This window comes from Caenorhabditis briggsae, assembly GCF_000004555.2.
Source record: "Caenorhabditis briggsae complete genome, chrX, whole genome shotgun sequence".
Classification (NCBI taxonomy): Eukaryota; Metazoa; Nematoda; class Chromadorea; order Rhabditida; family Rhabditidae; genus Caenorhabditis; species Caenorhabditis briggsae.
In genome coordinates this window covers 12,326,902-12,345,913 of record NC_013491.2, presented here as the reverse complement: position 1 = coordinate 12,345,913, position 19,012 = coordinate 12,326,902, and the positions used below count along the sequence as shown (strand labels likewise).

The 19,012-nt window shown below is 37.1% G+C and overlaps 5 protein-coding genes across 5 annotated transcripts; 3 read left to right on the top strand and 2 right to left on the bottom strand.

Annotated features, from left to right (window-relative positions):
* Positions 1–1,370: 1,370 nt before the first annotated feature.
* On the top strand, positions 1,371–3,584 carry Cbr-col-173 (the record flags this gene model as incomplete). Its single annotated transcript, XM_002644915.1, has 5 exons — positions 1,371–1,443; positions 1,488–1,600; positions 2,699–2,900; positions 2,944–3,233; positions 3,282–3,584. The coding sequence occupies 5 exons, from the start codon at positions 1,371–1,373 to the stop codon at positions 3,582–3,584; spliced, it is 981 nt and encodes a 326-aa protein (XP_002644961.1).
* A 2,135-nt stretch (positions 3,585–5,719) lies between these two features.
* CBG10918 lies at positions 5,720–7,382 on the top strand (the record flags this gene model as incomplete). The annotated part of the gene is made up of 9 exons (XM_045239894.1): positions 5,720–5,767; positions 5,811–5,887; positions 5,930–6,269; positions 6,311–6,640; positions 6,691–6,840; positions 6,885–6,966; positions 7,035–7,114; positions 7,157–7,288; positions 7,329–7,382. The coding sequence occupies 9 exons, from the start codon at positions 5,720–5,722 to the stop codon at positions 7,380–7,382; spliced, it is 1,293 nt and encodes a 430-aa protein (XP_045094405.1).
* Positions 7,383–8,778: 1,396 nt separating this feature from the next.
* CBG10917 lies at positions 8,779–10,704 on the top strand (the record flags this gene model as incomplete). The annotated part of the gene is made up of 10 exons (XM_002644913.1): positions 8,779–8,849; positions 8,899–9,058; positions 9,099–9,172; positions 9,217–9,559; positions 9,603–9,935; positions 9,984–10,133; positions 10,181–10,288; positions 10,338–10,430; positions 10,476–10,610; positions 10,657–10,704. 10 exons carry the CDS (start codon positions 8,779–8,781, stop codon positions 10,702–10,704), a joined length of 1,515 nt encoding a protein of 504 aa, XP_002644959.1.
* A 291-nt stretch (positions 10,705–10,995) lies between these two features.
* CBG10916 lies at positions 10,996–12,095 on the bottom strand (the record flags this gene model as incomplete). Its single annotated transcript, XM_045239893.1, has 5 exons — positions 10,996–11,092; positions 11,142–11,341; positions 11,449–11,549; positions 11,596–11,748; positions 11,798–12,095. 5 exons carry the CDS (start codon positions 12,093–12,095, stop codon positions 10,996–10,998), a joined length of 849 nt encoding a protein of 282 aa, XP_045094404.1.
* Positions 12,096–15,151: 3,056 nt separating this feature from the next.
* CBG10915 lies at positions 15,152–17,727 on the bottom strand (the record flags this gene model as incomplete). Its single annotated transcript, XM_045239892.1, has 6 exons — positions 15,152–15,192; positions 15,235–15,460; positions 15,507–15,587; positions 15,799–15,873; positions 17,407–17,558; positions 17,607–17,727. The coding sequence occupies 6 exons, from the start codon at positions 17,725–17,727 to the stop codon at positions 15,152–15,154; spliced, it is 696 nt and encodes a 231-aa protein (XP_045094403.1).
* Between the last annotated feature and the right edge of the window lie 1,285 nt (positions 17,728–19,012).

The window sequence follows — 19,012 nt, the reverse complement described above, 5'->3', positions numbered from 1 at the left end:
GTTAGAAAACATTTCTTTTTTATGCCTGATAGTTTTTTTTAGATCAAATAGATTTTATTTAAATCCAACTTTTTCTTAAATAACGGTCATCCTCAATTTCATTTTGTTACGTGAAGCTAAACCACTCTACATAAAAATCGTGGACTTCACCAAAGCGAAAAATTGCGGCTTGTTGCCTTCTGCTGGTAGAAATGAACATGAGGGACTGGAAAAACACCTGTCGAGATAGTCATCCCGAGAAGGAACCAGCTAATGGATTTCACGCTCGTGGTCATCATTCCGTCTAGCAGTATCTCTTTTTTGGTCGATCACCACATCCCTTTCCGCCTGCCATTCTACAAATGTTTCTTTTTCATTTTCTTCCCTTTTTTTTCTTGGGACTTGTTTAGGCGGCATCCTTTCTTTTGATGACTTGAAAATGACTTCACGAAAGGTATAAATAAAACAAAACGGCAAAGAATTGGGTGATGAGATTCTTCTTTGACGAGTTTTCTGGAATAGAGAGACGTGGAGATTATATTCGGATTGGTTGGAACTTGTTCCATGAATTATATAATTTTATTGTCTTTAGAGATATTCGGTTGATTCAAAGTATAGTTTGTTCTTCTCTAGGCATGCTTGTTTTTGATGAATAACTGTGATCTCTCGGCCGGTCAGTGAGGTCTAAACTTGATTATATGTTTCAAGATGTGTCAAGTCTTGACACCCATTCGCACTTTCTATTATTTTGTGAAACACTTTAGGCGTGTCACTTCTTTTTCTTCTTTTTTCTTCATTTCCTCACTTCACTTTCTAAACGAACTTTTTTCGCAGACATTCTCTTCCTATTTAGTTCACGAGCCATTGGCTTTTGGTAGGAAGAAACCGAGAAATGGAGAAGGAATGTTCCAATACATAGACACCCCCGTCTCATCTTTGTATAGTAGTACTCGGATAGTAAACGCCACTTTCGTTTCGGTATTCCGATTTCGATTTCTGTCTAAAAGTGTGCCGCGGCCTGTGTTTCCCATTTTCGTTCAACAAACTTTTTGGCGCAGACCAATGTTTGTTTGAAACATTTTCAACTTCTCGAAAAAGTTGCCTCGCGTGCCAATATCTTTTTGATGAGCGCTGCCTCAGGGCGGTGTGGGCCATCAACGAACGTCTATCGGATCAACCGGTATCCGTCACTATCCCTCCGACGACGTCTCTCTCGTTTCCCGCCTCTTCCTTCTAAGACTACACGCGCATTTGTCCTCGACATAGCAAAGGGCCCCCGCAAAACCATCACAAGCTTTTCCCTTTTTTATCTTGTTCTTTTTTTTTTCGACGAACTACAATATCTTTAACCTTTCCTTTAACTTTTGAATATTCATTCACTAGCTTCAGGTATGGAGCTAAACCCAAAAGAGGAGGCAGCCCTTAGGGCCGAAGCTGAACGCCTTCGACGGATGGCTGTGATCGGTGAGAAAGTTCTAAATTGGTTTTTCAAAGTGCAAGTCATTCAGGTGTCGCACTTTCCATCGGCGCCGCAATCGTTTGTGTTTTGACTGTTCCTTTTGTGTATAACTATGTTCAACGGGTCGAGACTGTTCTTCAGGGTGAAGCGGATTTCTGCAGGGTTTGTTACTTTTTTCATTGTTGATATTGGTAATAGTTAAATATGTTATAATGTTTAAAAAGTATGCTAGCTAGAAAATCCTTTTTCAAAATATGGGAATGACAAAATAAACTCGAAAATTGCGTTATCGTAATTTTGCAAAATTGGTTTATTCGATAAGTATGCCGATATGACAATAAAGTCCTATGCTAGGTTGAAATGTTTAATCTCATTCTTCCTCACATGTTATTTTGGGATACTGCAGATAAGCTATTTCAACTTAGTTTCGAATATGCCTCGATATCAGAAAACAGCATCTGCTAATTTTTTCAAAATTTTTCAACATCATATAAGATCTCCAAACACAATAATCTAACAGATTTTCAAAAAAATAAGCTTACAAATGAAATAATTCTAGTTTGTTAGCTTAAAATTCAGAAATCTGTTTAATGGTTCTGCAGTTTCTGATCTCATTTGTTGTTGAAGGAAAATGTTCATTTAGCCATTTTCTCCCCACCGGATCAAGCATGCTTAGCACGCTACGTAATAGTAGAATCAATAGTAGAATCAATTAGCTTAATATCCTCTCCCACCTACCTGTCCATAGACCAATAGGTTGTTCACACGAATACGAAACGTTTTTTATTCGTCTTCCACTTTCTTCACGTTCCCCTCATTGTTTCTCATCGCCTATTTGATCCGCTGCCAATCGCATCATCACCTCCATCATCATCATCATCGTTCTAACTAAACATTCGCGCAATCCTTATCACTTCCTGGCGGCGCCATCCGAAATCTGTCTCTTTTTCTCCCCTATAAGCTTTATGCCATATCCCTCGCCACCCGTATCGCACGGTTTCTCGCAATAAAAAAGAATAGAGAAAAACGTGAGGGGCGAAAAGAACAATGATAGTCGCTGAACGCCCCTCCCTGTCATTTATCACCTCCCAACTAGAGACTCCTCCATACACATCCACAATATACGCGAAAAAAGGAAAGACTGGTTTAGGATAACATGACAGGGATGGTTTATATTGAAAATGTCCTTTGTTGTTCTGTCAAAAATGAATATCATAAGAATTGATCATCAAAATGTTTAATCTGAAAGAAATTTTTCAGGCAAAACGTGATTCAGTTATCCGAGAGTTGACAAGAACACAAAAACGAGCGGGTCTCAGGCTGAAGAGAGAAAGCTCATATAGTGGATATTCTGCAAGCTATGGAACCTATGATTCGGTACCGTTGATGCAATACAAAAGTCCAGAAGTCACAGAGCACAAAGAAGAAAGGGTGGAGAAGAAAGAAGAGAACTTCCAGCAATGTTAGTATTTATGGGTTGCTTTGATTTTTTGACTATATTTTAGGCTGTGGTTGTGGGTTTGGATCTCCAGGAGAACCTGGATCACCAGGACAAGATGGTCATGATGGAGCTGATGGACGACCAGGACCTGATGGAAATCCGGGAGCTGATATGCATCTTGATGACACTTATAACATGGCTGACCAATTCTGCTTTGAATGTCTCCCAGCACCCGCAGGACCACCTGGACCACCAGGACTCAAGGGAATGCCTGGAATTCCTGGTAATCAAGGAGAAAGTGCTGGGCCTGGGAGACAAGGCATGCCTGGACCAACTGGACCACCAGGACCAAGAGTAATTTTGAAAAAAAACAAGAGTCATAATTCACATAATTTTTTCCAGGGACCACCTGGAGAAACAGGAGACGAAGGAGAGGGTGGACCAGACGGGATCCCAATGGAGCAGAAATCTCCACCAGGGCCACGTGGACCCCCAGGACCAGCTGGATCTGATGGTCCACAAGGACCAGAAGGAAGACCTGGCAGACAAGGACCACCAGGACCAACTGGACAAGAGGGAGAGGAAGGAATTATTGGAGAACCTGGAAAGGCTGGAGAACCCGGAAAGCCAGGAGCAGCTGGAGCCCGTGGGCCTTCAGGACCATGCAATCACTGCCCAAACCCAAGAACCGCTCCTGGATACTAAAGTTTTTCTATTTTTTGTCTATACATCCTCTTTTCACCTGGACCTCGCTCACACATTTCTTCTCGCAGTTTATCGCCAGCTCAACTAACCAAGATGGTGCATTAATTTATTGTCTTTCATGTTTCGTGTTGTTTTTTTTTGCGTCTTTCAAAAAAAATTCAAAACTAATATATTTTTTTCTTTTTTTCCAAAACAACATCTCAGAGTAAGAAAGAGAAACTATCATGGTATGTATGAAAAGAACTTTAGAAAGCAAAAGGAAACAACTACAGGTCTAAACAGTGACCTGAAACCAAAATTTCATATTTTTAAATCATTTCAGATAATCCAACAATGTCTAAAATTTTTATAAATATCAGGTTTTTCAAATTTCTTTTTCTCTGTTTTTTTTTGCACTTGTTCAACATCAAAAAAGTTCATAACTGATCATAAATGGTCAATTTTGAATACATTCTTCAAAGAAAAACTCTTAGAATGTGACAATGACACAAAAGAGCATAAAATAGGACAAATAAACCAGAATAGGCCCGCAAAATATTGAAAATTTCATATATAGAAAGTTCACCACAAAGAAAAGTTATTCAAAAGTAGGAAACTGTATAAAAATTTAAACCTATTCATTATTACCTCAAGCCAAAAAATGAGACTGAGTCCTGGTATATTTTTAGTGTTTTGTTTTTATTAGGTTGGCGGGAAAGTCTTTGTCACTCTGTTTGTTTAATCACTGTTCTCGTATATGGAGGCTGTGTATGATATCGACTTTAGTGAATAACAAGGTGATAAGAACCTTCCATATAAACAAGTCCCCATCTCCTTCCCTGCTCCTCATCTGTAATTGAAACGATATGTTTGTTCCCACTGCTATTCACATCAGACATGTTTTGATTTACCTCTTCCTATCTCACACCACGATGAAGGATTCGGAAACTTTCTTGAAGAATGTGTACAACACACATGCCCCTCACTACAATACTATTCGCAATTGGTTCCATCGTTTCGAAAAAGATGACTTCTCGCTCGATGAAAAGGATCGCTCTGGGAGACCCCGTGAGTTGGATTTGGACAAGCTGAAGCACGCATTGCAATCGGATCCATTTCAATCTAGCCGTGAACTAGCTGTCACATTCGGAGTTCACCATAGCACAGTCCTTGAAGGTTTGAAGTCTCTTGGAATGAGAAAACTTTTTGGTCGATTCATACCTCATCACCTGACTCAAGCCAACCTTGACCGCCGAGTCGACGATTCGATTACTCTTCTCACTCTCCACGCGGGCGATCGATGGCTGGACCGGCTAATAACCGGAGATGAGAAGTGGGTCTTCTACGATAATCACCACAGGAAATCCCAGTGGGTTGGAGAAGGAGAGAGCCCACAGGATGTCCCCAAACCCGACCTTCATCCGAAAAAAGTTATGCTCTCTGTGTGGTGGGGAGTGGACGGCCCCATCTACTGGGAACTTCTGCCCGAGGGCAAAACAATAACTGGAGACCTCTACACTACTCAACTACGAAACCTCAAGAAAGCAGTCGACCGTTCGGCCCTGAAAGACAAGAAAGTGTACTATCAACATGATAACGCTCGCCCACATGTTTCGAAACAAGTGAAGCAGGAGCTGATGGGATATGGATGGAATGTTCTCCCTCACCCCCCGTATTCTCCTGATCTTGCTCCTTCCGACTATTGGTTATTTGGCGATATGACACGTGCCTTCGAAGGAAGAAGCTTCAATTCCCGTGGAGCGGTCGAAGCGGCACTCAAACAATACTTTGCCTCACGCCCGGCTGGATTCTACCGCAATGGAATCCATAAATTGAGGGAACGTTGGAGACATGTTGTTGATATGATGGACAATATAATTAATTATTCGGTTATTTTTTCTTTGAGAAATAAACTATTGAAAAAGTGACAAAGACTTTCCCGCCAACCTAATAGTTTATCAGGTTTCTTCGTACGATTTTATTCGTGATGATTTAAAGTGAGTCTAATTTATGTAATTTTTAATTTATAGAAAAAAAAAACTTTTAAGCTCAATTGATCAGTCTTCTGATCCCTGTGAAGACTTCTATCGTCATGCCCTAGGAGCTCAGAATCTGGTTTTCTGGGAAAAAGAAAATTTGATAAAATCTTTGAAAAAATGATAGAACTCCAAAAAGAGAACATTTGCGAAAATCTGAAGATTATGGTAAACTTCTGTATAATTTCAAAAAAAAAAGTACGATTTTCAGAAAGCATTGAATAACTTGCATCTCGGAGAAACTGGGAGTTCCATGTCAACTTATTTGAACAACAAATTTTTTGCATTGTAATATTTTTGGAAGGAAAAGTCGTTAAAGTTCAATTGCAGATGTGAATCACAAGACCCAGATCTTCCCAAGTTTTTGCTGAAAGTGCAACAGATCGCAATGAAAACAAATACAACAAGATGTCGCTCATCCAAATGTTTCATGCGTTTTGCTAAAGATGACAGTTGTACTCGTTCGCTGGAGATTTTCCAAGATCGAGTGGACAATTTTTTCCACGAAGACTTTTATGAAATTCAGTATTTTCTAAATTACTATATTCAGTCTTTTCTATATGGAATTAGAATCGTGAACGTTATTCTTGATGGAAATATGACAAAAGATATAGAAAACGTGAATACCATATTGTCTGATTTGGTTGATGTTGTTGTTGGCTGGATAGAGGTTAGTGATAAACTCCAACTTTTAATCTTCCGAAAAATCAGGAAACACCGTGGGCACATAATTATGGTGTTGTCGAATCTATCAAAGAAGTTGCTGAAGAGATTCACGTTGAAGGAAATCACGGACTTCAACTGAGAGCAATTGCAAACAACCTAATGAAACTGGAACAAACCTTTTTGAAATGTTCTAGCGAATTCAATGGAGATGCGACGTTACTTTGTCTTCTATCCACTGCTGAGTTCACAAACTCCAATTTTGAGTACTATAGACCATTCAATACAAGATACAATGCAAGGAATGGACATCCTGCATTAAACTTTGGTCTCCCTTTTTTCGCTATTGCTTCAGGATCAGAAGAAATTGCTGTGAGGGTAAATACATAGGCCTTTGAACTGAGTCTAATTTTTGTTAATGTTTTCAGCTTGGTTTAGTTGGTTCTATTGTTGGTCATGAACTGAGTCACTCTTTAATTGAATTATCACAAGACCATTATTTATTGCCCACATCTTCTGATGAAGCCATCGAATGTATTCAAAATCAGTACAACAGAACGTGTTTAGAATTCAAAGAAGTAAATGAAACTTCAAAAATTTTAGAAGCTATCAATCGTTTCAGGAATCATGCGAGGTGGTCGATTATCAAACCGATGAAAATGGCTCCGACATTCTTGGCTATCAGTTAGCTCATGAATTATTCCGTAAAACTTACAAAGAAAGAGTGCACATAATGCATCATACTCATTAAATTCTGTAAATTGAATTTTAGGATCAATACCTCAAAATGAACAATCGGAACGTTACATATCAGCAACTATTTTTTATGCGGCTTCATTAATACATTGCGATGTAAGTTTTTGTCTGGGGATTTTTTAAATATGCCTATTATAGAATGCTCCGTCACATAGAACACGTGGACGTCATTCTGCAAATAATGTACGTGCAAACGTGATTGTACAATTTCCAGCATTCCAAGAAGCATTCCAATGCTCGTCGAATAGCAGAATGATGAAAACTTTGGAGGTTTGAAAGCCATGATTTTTTAAATTCACTTTTCTTTCAGAAAAAGTGCAATGTTTACGGAGACGAAGCTCCACAACACAAAAGGAAACTTTAATTACTAATGATACTAGTTTTTCATTATTTTCTCTACTTATGAATTGAATGAAACATGATAAATTGATAGTGAAGGTTTTTAATCTGTAAGAAAAAACATAAAAATAAGAGAGAAATGTTCTCGTTGTAATTTATAAGTACGTATTCATATTTGTACCGTATTTTTTTGATGTGATCCTAAACATCAAAATCTACAATATCATAAAGTTTGCTTTCATGATCTTCACGGGATTTGCGTAAAATCAAAGATTCTTAGAAGTAAACCTATTCAAAAAAATAAATGCTATAAAATTGTTTAACTCAATAAATCAGAAAATAAAACTCGGTTTTTGTTTAATATTGTTCAAAGTTTTTTTACGAATCGAAAAGTTCGGGTTTATTTTTTCATGAGTTCAAAGTTGACAATCTCACACTAGAAAGGGGAAAACATGAATGGTGTCTTTAAAAAACTTGAATCAGTTTGGAATCGTTTCTTTACCAACACAATTACAAAACTTCTCATGAACACAAGACTATATCTCCTACATTCCAGTGATTGAAGACTACAAAATTTTTTCATTAATTTTGTTTAAAAACATTTTTCTAAATTTTGTGTTTACTCCCAAGGATCGATGAAAACTTGAAAAGTATGCCAAAAGGATCCTCGCAAAAATCAGGAAAAAAGAAAAGGTCGCAAAATCAGGAAAAAAGAAATAAAAAAGAAAAAACCACAAGGGGGTTCGAACCACAGCCTGTAGTCACTGCGGACCCACACATCCCCAACACCACGCCGCCGACATTTTCCGCAGATTGGAAACGCGGTTAGATGTTAGGCGCTCTCTAAGCTTTTCTCGTAGGGATTTCGGTGATGGAATGTGTCAGTACTAAAAATCTGGACTGAAATATCTCGGCTGAAACTGGCGAGCGTGTTCTAAGTTTGTCAGAGGTGTCTAGATAGGCGACCCTGAAATTTTTATCAAAATCTAAATTGACGAGTTGTTGTGGTTCCCTTATCAGAGAACGTTCTATTAGAGGGTGGTGTTCAATTAGGATCTGTTTCGAGAATTAATTTCTGTTATATTGAAATTTTTCGGATTTCTAGAAGTATCCATTCAGACCAGTTTTATTTATTTTTCTGACATATGAGTGTCAATTTTTTTTTGAAAAGTTTCATTTTATCAAATTTTCAATTATGTCCTCATCATGACGAAATTCCTAAATTATGTTTAATAAATATTTTTCCATTCACAAAAAAGACTCGAACTCCACCAAGTTTTCTGCTCCTTTTGATAATTTAACAAAAAGGTAGAATTGTGTCAATGAAAACACTTTTCCTCCATTATTCAATGAATAAAGGTATTCTTACCCAAAACAGTATTTAACCAATCTCGAGATGGGATGTCCAGTATCTGTCCAGAATGAAAATATTAACTTTTATTAGTCTCATCAGCGCAGTTGCCGCGTTTGATGTGATTCGAGAAGCCTTCCGGTAAAAAAAAATAGTTTATTTTTGTAATTTTGAAAAAATGTCATTTCAGCAAAGTCGACGATTCTAAAGATCCTTGTGATAATTTTTACCGTCATGCTTGCCCAATTGGATCCGACCGTGATCTTTTAATTGAAACTGCATACGAAGATCTTTTCTTCCGAATCAAAGCCAAGTCAGTCGATGCTATCTGGAACAATTTGGAAATCGAAGTGATAGCATTTTTTAACTTTTCTGTAACTTTTTTTCCAGAAAACTCTCATGAGAACACCATCAAGAGAACTAACATCGACAAACAATTTTATTGGTGAATTATTCTTGGCTCAGTAGGAATGCATAGCTTTAGTTATGAATACAGAAAAATTTTCAGATGTGAAGATACACACGTCAAGCATGAAGAATTGCTACATTTTTTAAAGCAAATTGAGCACTATGTATTCAAATTTGACGGCTCAAATTGTGAGTACGAAGGATGTCTATCCGCACTTGCATCAGATCACAATTGCACACGTGCTTCTGAGAAATTGAAAACAACAGTAGTAATTGACTTTCTGTTTTTGAATCTTAGCGAATTTTGGGAAAAGAAGTTTCGTATCGCTAAATATGGATTGGATGGGGTTAATGCTCTACTTGATGGCGAGTCCAAACAAGGAGTCTCGAAAGTAAATCACCTAATTGAGAGAATGCAAAAGAAATTGATAAGCTGGGTCAATGTAATTGAAAAAAGTTTGATTTAAAGTAATTAACTGATTTTAGGAAACCGAATGGGCTATTAATAACGGCGCTGACGAGGCAATAATTGAAGAAACTTTACAAGTTCACCACTACGACAACTACGCAGACTCCATGCGGAAAAACTTGCAGTTTTTAATGAAACTTGAGCAGGATTACTTGAAATGTCTCAGAGACACAAAACGCGAACACGACTTTGAAACTTTCTGTATGCTCATGTCTATTTTTGCGTCATTTGAAAATGAGCCTGATTTGACTTTCTTTACTTTTTACAACGCATTCAATGCTCATCCGAAACTGAGTTTCTCTCAACTGTTCTATGATATGGCAGAAAATGTTGGAGAATCTGCAGGAGTGGTGAGCACGAGTAATGAAATGTTTTTCAAACGACCATGAAGATTTTAGCTTGGAAGCGTAGGATTTATTGCTGGCCACGAGCTGAGTCACACTCTGATCGAAAACGCAAATGCTCCACAGTTAATTCCGTATTTCTCCAATGAGTCGATGCAATGTATTCAAAACCAATATCAAAAAACTTGTGACCACTTTGTGGAGGTCTGAATACATTTTCCAATTTCAAATTTTCTAATGATTCGTTTTAGGAGTCATGTGGTGCTGCAGACAATCAAATTGATGAGAATGGATCTGATATGCTAGGTCTCCAATTGGCATACAGTTTGTTCGAAGAAGAGTATCAAGGAAGAATGGATGTGGGGGATATTTAGTGTTTTTTGATTTAAGAAATTTAATGAAATTCAGGAGGAGTATATCCGTATTCAAAATCTCGAAGAATATCGTTCAATCACAATGGAACAACTCTTTTTCTACTCTACTGCTTTTGTTGCTTGCAGTGTATGTTTTCCTAGTCATATTCAAGAAAATTTGCAAATTGTATAGGGTAGAAGCCAAAAGCAGCGTTTGGGTGATGGTCATTCTCCGTGGAACGTTCGTGTCAACGCTATTGTTCAACATCCTGGTTTCAAAAAAGCATTCAATTGTCCGGCTAACTCAACAATGGTGGAATCCTTTGATGTAAGTCATCCTTCACGATTAATTGAAACATTCAGATTTTTTTCAGGATCAGTGCATCATTTTCGGAAAAGGAGCTCCGGAAATGAGAAGATAAAGAGAATTTCAAAGAGTTCTGTATTTCCTGAATGTAAATTTTTGGATTGTATATAATCATGCTTTTTGAAAATGTATATAACTTAAACTCCAATAAACCGTATTTTTAGAATTTCAATGCTTAGATTTATACTCAAAAACGTCAGAAATAACCTTTAAAATTTCAATCTATGAGATTCTGTAAATAACAACCACATCATGCTCATACAAATATTTTCGCGTGATATCGTGCGATGGATCAAATCTCAAAGAACAAGAAGAAAATCTTTATGAACTGTTATTACTGTACGATTCAAGTAATTCGAGCTGCCGACACCATAATTTTTACTGAAGATTGTTTTCGAAGCCACATTGGCTGTACAGCAGTATGAAAGAAGAACATAACAAATCTGAAAATGAGAACGAAAATATTCTTTAAAATGAAAAGCAAAACAGTACCCATCTAGCATGTGCATAACAACGAATGACAACGAAAAACATATGAACTGAAACCAGAGAGATGACTCGTCAAGTTTGTAGGTATAGGTTGTATTAATAGAGTCAATTGAATGAAGAGAATCTTGTATGAAACATTGCGACAGTCTTTTTATATACGTTCGCCGTCGAAGTTTGGCATCGGTGTTACTTATTCCGGCGACCTATAAATGAATGGTGACTCTAAAATCAAGTTAAATTTTGAGACCTTATCGAAAAGCAATTTTCCGGCCGTCAACAAATTTGCCGTATTTGAAATAATTGAACATACAAAAACAAAATATAAAAGAATATCATATTCGATTTCAGAACATTTTCCTTCTTCAGATATCCATAACATCTCTTCAGGAAGGAACATATAACCACAGTCTTCTGAAATCTCAATCATGAGGAGTTGAAAATAAATTTTTTGCTGTACCTGGCAAACCTGCTACTGCATAGCACGCTGCGGTAATAATGCAAACAGTAATCCATATACTTGTGACAGGCAATTTTGAATTGGAAGATTTAAATACTGGGAAATAGAGGGCAACAAAACGATTGAGCGCCATTGAGGTCAACAGGAGTGGTCCTTAAGAAAAACAATGAAATTACCAAACTCTGCAGAAAAAATTTGTTACCGAGTACATAAGAAAATGATCCACAAACTTGTGCAACTAAAACATTCATGATTCTGGGTATCCTTTCACTTCTAATTTGTAAAAAGCCCAGTGGAACGGCCCAGAACAAAAATCCAGCACAAACAAGAAAATTAGGAATAGTTTTTAGTAAACATAATTTGTAAAAACCACTTCTGACTCCTTTTTTGAAAAATTTGTAAAAAAGGTATGAGTTGATCAGAGCGCCTATTAAGGCAGGAACGAATTGCAATATATTGCTGAGTAAGAGGAAACTAGCGGATATCTCCATTTCTGTCATTTTTGAAAATAACAAGACAACAGATTTTTCAGCGGAAATGAGTCAGTGCAGTTCTTCACAAAGGTATAATTAGATAAATCACAGGCGTATTCTCACTTTTATTCAATCTTTTAGGTTGAAATCGAATCTGAGAACTACGGGACATGAGAAACGGTTATATACTCCGGATAACAGTCAGTTTGTGTTCTGATATTATAACTTAACTAGCAATTTGTTGTTTTCCTGCAAAACAGAAAACAACAAAGGTTTATTATTAAAAAAAAATTATATTTAGCTTTTGATCAGATCAAAAATTCTATGCGCATACTACATAGAGAGGGTAGGTGTGTTTTGAGAGAGGAGCAAACATTGTTGAACCTTGAAGTAGGCTGTTAAAATTGGTTTTTTAGAAGCTCAGATTTTTCTGAAATGCTTCATTCTAATCTAACCAAGTATTTGTATTCATTCTTTCATCAAAACCGCAAAAATCTATATGAACCAAGTTCAACAACGCTTCTTGTTTTTCAAAAAAACTATGGCAAAACAGATCCAGCTCTATCGGCAAAGATGGGTCCTTTCCGAAAAAATGGGCTCTTTCAGGAAAAATGGGATTTTTTAGAAAAGATGGGTCTTTCAAATTTTCACACAATCGTTGAATAAATTAGACCTTGTTGTGCATCCGTAGTGGAACTGGAATAATATAAACAAATTGCAAGTTTTATAGGCACTCACAAATACACCAGGAAGCCTTCACAAGAAAGCAATGAGTGACAATATTCCAATAAAATATGTGTATTTGCTCGTTACTTTCGTAGTGGCGGCCCATTTCCATTTTTCGTCCATGAAAACGTCGAAAGACAACCGTCTGTGAACCCAGCAGTAAACCCATCAAAATCAGAAGTCAGGATCAGAAGTCCCACTCTAGAAACTCCTCTAACTCTCAGGGAACAAACGAACCCTTGTCCGCAAGAAGAGAAAATAGGCTAGACAACTAGCTCTCCAAATGTTCTCCAGAATTTTATCAAGCCAGGAGTTATAAGCTAAAAACTTTTTGGGTTGAAAAATGAAAACGATTTGAGGATGCTAGTCACCATGAGATGCTGTCTCCGTCAAGGATCCGCTCGCAATAAACATATGGCTTTCTGATACAGTGATCGCTTGATTGAGTAAGCAAGGTATTTTCAATTTCTGATTTCGAACTGTTTTGGAACTATCCATTTCGCATAGCCGCGATGTGTACATACAATCGTTTTTCTCATTGTGAGCGTCTGAATGACGAAATGAAACAAAATACAAGGGTCTTCAATGCTCATATTTATCGTATAACAATCAATTTTGACAAGATTATTAATGTTCAAAGGAAGCAGCGCCGTTTCTTCACACTCCAGTTTGTGAATTCACACTCCAGTTTTTTTTTGTGAATTCACAAACTGGAGTGTGAATTCACAAACTGGAGTGTGAATTCACAAAATGGCTTGTGAATTCACAAACTGGATTTCATGTTACAATTTAAGACCATATGTTCCAAAGTTTCCAAGCTGAGCGATTCCATAGTCCAACAATGTATCCGCTGGGCGAACAAATTTTAAAAAAGTCTGAAAGAAGTTTATATCTATTGATCATGGGAGCTTAATTGGAATCGATGTAATTTTGTTATTATTTTATCTAAACTCCTGCCTTAACAATTGAATCCATTTTATGAATTCATAACTGAAAAAATAAATTTTCTAAATTGTACTTATTTTTTTTTCGACTTTGTTTAAAAACAACAAACTTACTTTCAGAAAAATAAGAAATATAGGCCGATAAACACTCTGCCAGTTTCCAAGAAAATGAACCGTGCCAGAAAAGCACAATCACATTGTCTCCAAAGCGAAAAATATGGAAATCCTCTTGCTGTTATTTCTTTTTATAGTTTTTTTTCAAAGAGGGAGGAGCATTACCAATCTGGAGCGGAGTGTGGGCGGAGTCATGATCGATGAGAGCCTAGGTAACATATTGTCTATCATTTTCAATTTGAATTTGCATGACCGTCGAGGGTTAATGAGGCACCACCTGACAGGCATTGTCAATTAAGGTATTAAGTTATGATCCGTCCCATACCTGCCCTGTCTTCTCCAGATGCATCACCTTTGCTACATATGTTCCGTTGCTCAAATTTGAATTTTCTTTATAAAAAGAAGGGAACACAAATTCAGGACACCGAGTTGGATTAAGACAGAGAATAGCGTTATGTAATTATTCGTTAATTATTCTGTTTTGGACTAGAGATCTGCTTCCAGATGTATTCATCTGGACACCCTTCTCCAGGTTCACCAGATGGGAACTGTTCAATGCCAAATAATTACTTGAATTTTAATTTTGAGCTGCAAAAAGAGATTTGAAATCCAATGAAAGAAAGGGCTCTAGAAATTGGGACAAAAATCAAAATGTTCATGTTTCACAATACCGAAAAATTATTACGATTCTAATCTAATCATTACCTACATCTAGAGAAATCTTAATTTTATCAAAATTGGTCAGGATCTAAGGAGCTCAACCCAAATGTGATCCCGAAATCTAGGAAAACTGAATGGAAGACTCTCCGAAAAACGTACAGATCTTCCATACCTGAAAACTGACAAATTTCACCGAAAATTACAGTAACGATGTGTTAACGGGGAACACTGAATAGAAAACTGAATACGTTCGGTTACGAAATTTTTGAAGTTTCACCATACTTGCCGGTATCTTCCCCATAGATCACCACTTCTTCAAATATTTCGATTACCTTCTCAAAGGGAAGCAGTTCATCAGAAAAGAAAATGCAAAAAAGCGGGTTCGAAGAATCCCTCGCTTCCTAACTTCCTTATTTTTATTACCACGAAATCTAAAAAAAGTGTTTATTGTTGGAAAATGAATGAAGTACCAAAAAACGGCATAGTTTTTAGAACAGTTTAATAATATGCTTGAAGCAAACGTCGAAAATTAATCAAAAGCGCCATAAAAGTAAAGTAAAAATTATTTTCCTAAAAAAAACGAAAATTCCGGATTATAAAATGCAATGCACACTATAAGATGTTGAGATTGAAGACTCCTTAGTGGCTTTTCAGAAACAAATCTTTGAAGGACCCGGATGCTGAAAATTATAATCTGCGAAATGATGCTTTATTTTATTTACCTCTATCCGGATCAATGCGGAAGGATATTTTGTCCTCATTTCCCACATTTATCACTGGGTATTCGAATGCCCACAGAAATGTGTTTTCTGATATGATGTCGGATGGCTGAGCTTTGATCAGTGAGTTCTTCTTGAAGGAATATTGGAGAACACCCCAACTATCTTCGGATCCGTAAAAGCACAAAGAAACCGTTTCGAAGCATGAAAACACTCTTTTGGAGTAACCCTGCAACAATTGAGTTTTTTACAATCAAGTAACAACTGTCTCTTACAAGCAGTGAAGATCTTTTAATACTGATGACTCCTCCGACGTTGAGTTCTCGTACATATAGGTGGGATCGGCCTTTTTCCACCTGCAAATTTTGTTAATGGCTTTCTTATTTCTATGGACATTTGAAAAGCTTGACAAATAATTATAGATTTACGACTCTTTGAGAAAACGTGAGCAGTAGGGCGACGAACCAATAAAAAACTAGATAAAAACGAAACCCCATCAGCCAGCTGTTCCGGAGGCCCGGTAAACAGATGGCTGGTAGATAAAAATGAAAATATGATTTAACTAACCGAATAAATGACTTCGCAATTGAAACTGCAATTTTCAGGGAAAACATAGCATTTGGAAATGGGGCCGCAGATCGTCTGAAAAAATAACAATGAATTATATCTGAGATTTATGAACGAGATGTTTTCCAATAAAAAATAATTGAGTAATTGAAAACCACCGTTAAGTGTATTATGGACAATGATTAGCTTCACTTTTTTCATTCTGAAGTAATGTTTCATGCAGGATATTTTGGTAGTTTACTGAAGGGGGGGGGGGGGGAGTTTTCCAAGAGATGTATGAAAACTTTCATCATGCGTTGGCAGAAAGTAGTCGATAATAATGTTAAAAAGCCCTTTGATTAATATCCTCTGGTTTCAGTTTTTCATGAAGTGAGAATGAATCAAAAACCAGCATCAATATCTTACCAACCTAATAAATAAGGAACATGAATGAAACATGTGTTAGTTCCATTCTAGCCCAGAATACCTCAAAATCTTTTTCTGTTCCTTGGTACTATTGCCTACTGTTCACTGTTCACACTGTTCGATTCAACTTGTTGAAAAACCTGCGTCTACAAATTTTCAGACCAATTGAGCCGTTTTTAAGCGCACAGGGCTTAAAAGTCACTTTTTAGGGCGCGTCATAATTATAGGACCCCCCTGGGAAATGAACAATCTGAAGTTTTCAGCAAAAATCTTGAAAAAAAAATTGTTGAAAATGGGCAGAATAGTCTCAAAGCAGCGTATTTTGACAATTTACACAATTATTGATTCTTCTATTCAAGTTTCAAAAAACATTATCCTCACAGTTAGACATTTTCGTCATTTTCAGGTTTTCCGGAACGAATCTTGAGTACCAGAAAACATTTTTGCATTGATTTGGATTGTATACTAATTGTTGTTATAATATTTTGAGATGCTGTATTTAATTTAAGAAAAACTTGAATTTTCAGAACTGCCCTTAAAATTCGGTGAATCTGATTTTGGTGAAAAACTTGATTTTTGGACTGAAACGTCTCATTCCGTACTAATCCTCAATTTCACTGACATTTTTTAAAATGTTTCGATCCCGCAATATTTTTTCTGTTCAAAACTTGAGCTCAATTTTGAGCTGTCAAAATTTGAACTGCCCTGAACGCTTGCAACTCGATCACGAGCACTCTAAAAAAGTTTCCTATCAATTTCAGCTCAGAAGCTCACATGAGAGCAAAGTTATTCAAGATTTATTCCAAAAAAAAAACCTTAAAATGACAAATATGTCTGAAAATAATTTTTTTGAAACTTGAATAGAGTAATCAAATATTGTGTAAATTGTCAAAATACGCTGCTTTGAATCTATTCTGACCATTTTCAACAAAAAAATGTATATAATTTTTTTTTGAAAAACGTCAGATTTTTGATTTTCCAGGGGGGTCCTAAAATTATTTCGCTGCCCAAAAAGTGACTTTTAAACCCCGGGCGCTTAAAAATGGCTCAATTAGTCTGAAAATCTGTAGACATAGGGTTTTCCACACGCTGAGTCGAACTGCGTTTACAAAATTCAGTTATCTCTCTTGGTATTTTTTTTCAGATCACTCATTTCATCGTAGAGTTTTCAAAATAAATAAAACAATTGTGTATTGAACTCACAGAAGAATTCAAAATGCCATCATTGCCGAAGCCAGAAGTTGCGTTGTCTGAATCCGAATTATTTTCTTGAAGACCTTTCTTTTCTCTGAGCTTCTCTTCTTCTCCATTTTCTGGGAGGATCGAAGGTTCGGTCTTGGAAGATTGGAGGAGTTCTGCATAAAAAATGGACTTACTTGAAAAAGACAACAATCAAATGATACCTGAAGATGTTGAGTTGAAAACATCGGTTGATGAGCTGGGTGGACTTTGTATGGTCGGCAAACCGATAGAGAGCTGGCAATTCAGTAGCAGCCCAAGAAGCAGCAGTACGCACAAACGCATTTTCGCTGTAAAGAAATCGAATTAAGAAACTGAGAACATATCACAATTAAAAAAAAAACGTGTACGGAATATAGTGAAACAAAAAATAGTCTTGTTAGTAGAAACATTTCAATTCTGTTCACAGCAAAAGTGTCGGAACGCACATTTTAGCCGCTGAAGAAACAGAATGACAAAATTAGATGTGCACTGGATACGCTCTTCCTCGTTTTTTGAAAAACTACTCATCTTTTTCTTCTGTGTCGTCTCACCCTCCTATTGGCTCCGCCCCCAGATGTCGAGGTAGAGCCGAGGGCGTGAAACTGAGAAACATAGCTAATGTAAGGTGTAAAGTATATAAAGAGGACGTATGGCAAAAAAAGTGAGGAAGACTAATGACGAAAAAAATTAAGAGGGACGAATGGCAATAAAAAATAATGCGAGGAGGACGAATGGCGCAAAAAATGGAGAACAGGAGGTGACGGGAGGAAAGGATATAATAAAGGGAAACGAAAGAGAAAGTGTTTAAAAAAAAGGAAAGTGGGGGCGGGGTGGGGAGTCTGGTGAGGTCCTTATATACGAAAGTCCGGTCGGGAGGAGGGGCCGCGCCATTTTATGGGATGTTAAGGCGGAGCCGGGAGGTACTGTATAACTAGAAGAAGGCAAAAAGAAGTGGGGAGGCGAGGCGCGGGGTGATACTCAGCCTTCATGGTGCCGCCACAAATGATAAGGCGAGGAAAAAAACCATCAAAGGTTAATAACTTGTGAGAGCCTGAATATTTTTATGACCACTAGTTGAAAGGGCACTACGGGAAACTGAAGAATTTTTTCTCTCACGAGTTATCACCCTTTGACGGTCATCTTCCTTTCTCCTCGCTTTTGTGATGGCCCTCATAAAGGAGAGCAGCGTACCACCATAACATCGGTGCGATTTCGTCCCTTAAACTGTCTCCCACACTTTTTGCTGTCTAACCTATTTTGCGGTCTCAGAACGGGTCACACTCTCAAACTCCATAAGAGAAGGTTTGTCTTTTTTAGGGTAACAATTAAAACGGCTCATGTATTGAAACAGAAACTGAACTTAGGTCCAGTGGAGAGAAAAACGGAAAGGATACATTCACTGGGTCAGAGAAGTGTTTTGACGTTTTCTGAAGTGTGAGAAGAAAAAAGACATAATCCACTTTTGGTAAACGGGAAACTTTTCAAGAAAATAATAAGCTAGAAGTCATCACAATAATAATTCAAATTACATTTCTAAAATAATCGATTTTTTTTTCTGAAAAAGCATCCTCTTCACGATGTGATGATA